This window comes from Pygoscelis adeliae, unplaced genomic scaffold (genome assembly GCF_000699105.1).
Source record: "Pygoscelis adeliae isolate BGI_AS28 unplaced genomic scaffold, ASM69910v1 Scaffold202, whole genome shotgun sequence".
Lineage (NCBI taxonomy): Eukaryota > Metazoa > Chordata > Aves > Sphenisciformes > Spheniscidae > Pygoscelis > Pygoscelis adeliae.
Genome location: NW_008824544.1, coordinates 155,465 through 162,241, shown reverse-complemented (window position 1 = coordinate 162,241; position 6,777 = coordinate 155,465). Strand labels below are relative to the sequence as shown.

At 45.2% G+C, this 6,777-nt stretch overlaps 1 protein-coding gene across 1 annotated transcript in view; it reads right to left on the bottom strand.

Annotated features, from left to right (window-relative positions):
• Window positions 1–4,649: 4,649 nt before the first annotated feature.
• TAF3 (TAF3 RNA polymerase II, TATA box binding protein (TBP)-associated factor, 140kDa) overlaps window positions 4,650–6,777 on the bottom strand; it is a 109,786-nt gene continuing 107,658 nt past the window's right edge. The window contains exon 6 of the mRNA XM_009321742.1: window positions 4,650–6,769. Within this exon, the coding sequence (XP_009320017.1) occupies window positions 6,655–6,769 (115 nt within the window). The 3' untranslated portion in view covers window positions 4,650–6,654. The remainder of the gene's footprint in view (window positions 6,770–6,777) is intronic.

The window sequence follows — 6,777 nt, the reverse complement described above, 5'->3', positions numbered from 1 at the left end:
TTTTTGCCAGGCCAAAGCAATCCTGAAACCAAAGAAATGCAGCATTTAGCCAGTGGCAGCTGGGAGGGCTGAAGGGATGTGCTTCCTCCTGAGCCGTGACACTGCAAATCCAGCCTTTTAGAAAGCAGGTGGCACTAAGAGTCGATGGTTGGGCTGGGTTATTAGATACTGAGGCCAAGGCCTGGATTTTGGGCTTGACTGAGCATCTGTCTTTGCAGAAAGTATAGAGAACAACAGCATCACTTCATTCTCAGCATCTTAATACATGCCAACTCCAAGCACTAACTCAGACATTTCACAGCCCACAAAGCCCAGAGAAGGCAGCTATTGTACGAACTATGAGAGGTGGATTTTGATGTCCCTGAAGTAATTTTAAGCAAGAAGCTGTTTCTCAGATGAACCCCACCAGGTATCCCTGGAAGCAAAAAGGAGCTAGTCGCAAAATAAGGTCTCAATGTGAGCCCAGACGGGCTCCTTCCACAGAAAGGCTGAAAATCAGTGGGTGAAAAGAGGGTTGGATTCATGGTGGAAAACTTGTTGGAAGAGGGTCAGCTAAAACCTGCAAAGCCAAAGGATCTGTCTGGTTCAGGACTGTAGTAGACGGTTTCCAGCTCCCAACCTCAATGAAAACACAAGTGCAGAAGTGCAGAGAAAGGCTCAGTTGAGGAGCAGGTTCAAGGACAGACCCGGCACTGGGGGAGCTCCCAATAGTTCTGCAGGTTTATCCATTCCGCGTGAAGGGTGTTATCCTAGTTATTTAACCCGTGGGAAGGTCTGGGCTGTCTTTACAAGCTTCACATCACCGGGGTCCAAGGCCGAAGCAGAGCTGCCAGAGCGGGAAACGTTATCCTCCGCCTGCGGATGGAAACTGGGACACGCACCGATCCTGCGCCCAAATGCACCAGTAAAGCCACGACAGAGCTGAGAACTGTGTCCAGCTTTCCCGATAGTGAGACGATGTTTCTCCCTTTGAATACGTGCAATGGTTACTGTGTGGACAACAAAACCTACAGGCAGATGTATACCCTAAACATGACAATTCTTACAGCACCTATTAGAAAAGTGCTGTAAATGACATCTCAATTAAAAACAAACAGTTGCACACTATTCCCCGCCCCTATTTCCTAATTTGTTTCTGTTAAAGGAAAAAACAACAGTTTTTTTTTTTAAATCTGGATGCCAAATTTAAAAAAATCCGCAGCGAACAGTGCCCAGTCCCACACCTGGGGAGGGATCAGCTTGAAGGAAGAAGACTGAAGGTCTCCTGCACGCAGCTAAGCAGCAGCAGCGCCGGAGGCCCTGGGTGACACCAGGGTGGTGGGACAGTGACACCTCATCGCACTTGTCATTAGTCCCACAGTAAGCAAACGACAGGCACGGTAAGTTGTCAAAACCACGCTGGCTTAGGGAGGAATTGACAGGCAAGACTTTCTAATTTATAAACCAAATTCCTACTTGTGACAGGTGATGAAACCTAAATTTTTGTAAATGTGTAACCTAAATTTTTGTAAAAGTCTCTTTCTCCCTCATTCCTTCGTTTAGGCAATAAAATAATCTAATTGTTTTTTGTTTGGTTTTATAAATCTGTTTCAAAGTCCTTGTGGGAACGCTCACATTGAGAACACAACCAGGAGATGTGTATTCATTAGAAAGGACTTTCTCCTTGTGTTTTAAAAAACGCGTGGAAGATTTTCCACCTCTCCTGGGTTTACTTGACATTTTGCTTTTTGAAAAACTGGCCTACTTGGTCATAGCTCAAGGCAGCAATATTCCACCAAATTTCAAGTATCAGCATCTGCTGGGTGCCACCACATTTGAAAGCAAGTCTCCACCTGCGCAGGGCACCCAACAGCCACCGAGCTGCTGTGGTTTCGGCACTGGCCACCAGAAACCTGAGTTAAGGTTAAGGGTCTCCGGAGCAAACAAGGACTGGAAGGAAAATCATGGGGGAGACTGCCAAGGAGGGAGCGGGCGAAGGGGGCACAGTGGTCCTGTAGCCCCCAGCTCTCCTCCTCCCTCGCTGCAGGGAGCATCACAGGATTTAAAGCCCTGGTGCAAAAGGTCACTCCATAAGCACGAACGGCTGCATCTTCGAATCATAGAATCATAGAATGGTTTGGGTTGGAAGGGACCTCTAAAGGTCATCTAGTCCAACCCCCCTGCCGTGGGCAGGGACATCTTCAACTAGAGCAGGTTGCTCAGAGCCCTGTCCAACCTGACCTGGAATGTTTCCAGGGATGGGGCATCCACCACCTCTCTGGGCAACCTGTGCCAGTGTGTCACCACCCTCAGCGTACAAAATTTCTTCCTTATATCTAGTCTGAATCTACCTTCGTTCAGTTTAAAACCATTCCCCCTTGTCCTATCGCAACAGGCCCTGCTAAAAAGTCTGTGTCCCCCCCTTCACCCAGCGTAAACCTTAAACAGGCTGAAACAGCACCTTCGAGGGAAAGCACACCGGGATCAGCTGCCATAGCTCACGTTTAAAGGCTTCTGCTCACATCAGCCAGGTACGAGCTGTTTGCTGGCTGTAAATCTCCCCTTACAGCCTCCCCTGCCATACAGCACACATGGATTAATAGCAGCTTTCTACTTTTTAGGATACAGCTGATCCGAAAGTCCCCAGAAGAAAGGGAGAGTTTCCTAAGTAGCATGACTGACAAGACTGCGAAGAGGGAGTTTATTCAGAGCATTATCTAATTCATTCCCCGGCAAAGGAAACTCATCTACTTTTGAGACTTAAAACTTCTAAAGAAAACTGCTATGATCTAAAGAGATTGGCCATAAAACTATTTGTATTGAAAACTTAGCCAGCATGCCTTTAGTGAACTTCATTCATTAACATTCTTCCTGGCAAGGTCTCCATATCTCAGCGTTCATTTTATACTTTAATTTGGTTAGTAGGTCTTTGTTTAATCGTCCTATTGAAAGGAGAACAAAGAAGGTTTAGGTGATACAGTGAAGTAATACACTATATTTTATCTCTGGAAAGCCTAGACAAAGTCAGCAGGCTCTGATACCCTCCGATTCGGGAGTGGTTTGGTTTTTTTTTCCTTTCTCTTCCAGGACATTTGGAATCACAAATCAGTTGCGGAGCATAAAGATTCTCACTGTACTTAGCTGTGGACACCTTCAGAAGAGAAACACCTTGTCAAGCAGAGAAATGATGCTTTGAGCACGACATACAGCCCCGAAGGAAGATTATCTCAGGAAAAGCGCATCCCCATTACTCCGGGGGTGGATGCTCTGCATTTATATCTTTGCCCTCCAATAAAAACCAGTAGTCAGGATAGTTTCTTCCATTTCTGAGCTTTGTGCTTACCGTCTCGATATTAATGTCAGGGTTTTTTCTGGGTGCAAAACTCATTAACAAGTTGCAGTTTTGCCTAATGACTAACACGCTTTGCAGCGAGCACCCAGCACTGCCGTTTTTTCCAGCGACCTGCAGGCACGGGCTGCCCTAAAGGAGGATTTACAGGATAAAAAGGACAAAAAACTCCGCCTCGTTTCACAATAAACGGAGCTGCTCCCCAGCCCCACCGTCAGCCGCACGAGCGGGCAGCTCCTGGGCTGGTGTAAACTGACACAGCTCCAACTGACTCCCAACTGACTCCAGATAATAATCTGGCTCCAGAGTAAAGGCAGGATTCAACAAGCTTTTTTCACGGAATAGCTTTTACGCTCTTTTCTTGAATATCTGCTACCAATACATGTACCCCTTAAATCCACTACGTACGGTGCCATCAGTAAAGGAGGAAAAATTCTATCTGTCTTCTCTTTATACCGTGGACAGGTGGCGAGTTGTCTTCTCCTCGCTGAAAACTCTTTGATTCTTTACTTTCTAAACTTCTAACCAGTTCTACTCCAGCTCCCCATGGAAATAGATGTTTTCCAGAGGTAGTGCTCACAACCGACTTTCCTCTCGGATGAAGCTGCCCTTCGTGGCAACCATCTGCAGCCACCTGCAGCAAACCAACCTGCAACCCACCCGCCGTGCCCTCTTCCCATGGACGGTGGTGGTGTCCAAAACCCAAACCATAAATGGATTCAGAGGAACACGAATGCCCAGCCGCAAAATCAAGCAGCGAATCAAGGGAGCTGCCCTAACTCTGCCAGAGTTTATGGAGAAGAAACGCAAGCCGTGAAGTTACAGCAGCGAATACAAACATCTGGGGAAGCAGCCGGGCTTGCTCAGCGTTGGGTGGTACGAGGGGCTGTAAGGAAGGTCCACGCTGCTCGTGGGGGTAACTTGTTTTTGGAAGCCAGTTACTCTTTTATACCACCGATTCCCGATACGCGCCAGCGTAAGTGAAAGGGGAGGCAGGCTCTGCACGGCTACGGACCAAGGCTGGCTTCAAACCGATGACCCGGAGGTGAAGGGCTCCTTCTCCCGTTACTAATCCCGTCAGCCACACAAGCCTCCTGAAAATGATGCTTTGGTTTTATTGCCGCAGGGGTCATTTATAAAATCATAAAACCCAGGGTAGGAAACCAACCCGGCAGCAGCAACGCACAAGCACGCATAGAAATAGCTGAACGGCCGTCGAAATGGCAAAGTTCAGCCCTCCCACGGCACCTTGAATAATTTAGTTGATTAAATGTGAGAAGTTCTGATTAACGGAGGGGAGGAGGAAACGGATAAACAACTTACCAAAAGCTAGTTCTTTATTATTCTGACCAGAAATGACCAAAGACTGTGTTTTTTGTATGTCTGCACATTACACACGGAAAAAACCAAGAATCAGGTTTGCAACATCCAACAATTTAAAATAAAAAAAAACATATCAAACACAAGAACTTTCTTGACTGGTAATTAGCAGGGACAGAATATAAATGAGATGGCATTGAACAAAGAAAGTAACAGTGCACTTTTAATAAACCAATTTCATCCGTATCTCCACTGATTTGCAATTTAACAGTTTTATCAGCAAAGCCTCATTTCCCTAACTGGACTGGTAGTTTTAAAAACATGACTAATTCATTCTCATTAATATCAATTTGGATGCATTTAAAAAATAACTCTTAATATCTGCGCAACAGGTGAAAGGGCCATATTCTCAAACATCTGATGTTTCTCACTGTATGGTTTAAAGTAGAAATATCCCCAAATTAACCAATGAAGCCTAAAATCGCTTTGGAAACAAAAGGTGTATTTTTTTTCCAGATTTATTCTTGTATTTTACTTAGCTCGGAGACCCATTGCATTACAATATCTAACACTGCCTTATTTTTTTTTTTCTTTGCAATTTCCCCCCTCATTTTCAATGGGGGATACAACTCGTATTCACTTTATTGGTCTTTCCAAGTGGATACACAAAGCAGAGTAATCCATCTTCTGCGTGACGCCATTCTGCATCTCCTCCATCTAAACACGAGCCCGATCGTTTTGGCAAACTCACTACCGCTTGCTACAAAAAAAAGAAGAAAAAAGAAAAAAAGCTCGGTTCCAGCCACAGATTAACACGCCGTAGCCACCATTAAAAGTGCGGAGCCCCCTGGCCTAAGCTCTCAATTCAGAAGGCATTTAAGCCCATGTATAACGAAGTGTGGGAACAGGCTCCTTGAAGGCAACAGGATTACTCACTCCTTAGGAAGTTACCACACGTTTAAGTATCTGAATCGAGGCCTAATTACGGTGCTGGCCAACGCCTCCTGCGCGCACCACTGGGGCAGATCTCGCCAGTCCCTTGAAGCCACAAGGACAGGCGTATGTCGCACGGGCCTTTAATAGCTGCTAGGTTTGTATTCTCAGCAAACAAAAATAAAAATCCTCAAGCCCTAAAAAATAATAATAATAATAATAAAAAAAAAGTACTTTATAAATATCGGGTATTTACACGTGTGAAAATCTTTTAATGGGAAGTGTTTTTACACACCAATGAAATGTACAAGCAATGAAAAAGTACATCGACAAAGACTAAAAAACAAAAACCAAAGTATAAAATATATTACAGGTCCACTGAAATAAATTCACACGGAAGAAAAAAATTGACACAATAGAAACTTTTTTTTTTAAAAAATAGAAGATATATCACAAAAGCTTGAACGTGTTTATTTTATGTTAGTACTAAAAATCAAGGAAAAAAGCTTCATATATTCTCATCACAAAAATATTTACCAGCCACTTTTTATTTCCACATTATGATTATCTGGCTCAGCAGGAGTAGAGGCTGAACTGTATCCAGACTACAGAAATCATTCCAGAAGGTCTCCTCAGTTTACAACTTACTGCAATTTACATTTTCTCCTCCTCTCAGCACCTTACTGCAAAGGTTCAAGAGGGATTAATAACAAATCGAGAAGGAATAGGACAGATATCTGTATTTACAACATTCATCTTTGCTGCTGCCGAGCCACAGGAGCGGGAGCGGTACCATGAACTACTGAAGTCTTCGTATTGCTCTGTGCAAATTTCCCTCGGTAGGTGAAAGACGGCATCAGAATGTACCAAAATCCAACCCCCTGGGCTCGGACGGTCTGCAAAACGCAACAGCCCCCAAGGGAGAGCATCTCCTCGCCCCTGATTCACTCCAGAGTCATAACCCTAACAGTTGGTGACGGGGGGTGAGACGCGAGCAGGCTGGACCCCCCCGCAACGGAGTCAGGGCAGAAGGTGCCGCGGCGACCGCACGGCTTCAGTCCCCTGCGAAGTCTTCAGTGTGCCCTGTGCTTCCTCTTCTTGTGTTTTTTATCCTTCTTTTTGTTGGCGCACTTGGAGCAGAACCATTGTATCTCTTCTGGGGGTGCAGTCGTAATCCCAACGCAAGGCCTGTGAAG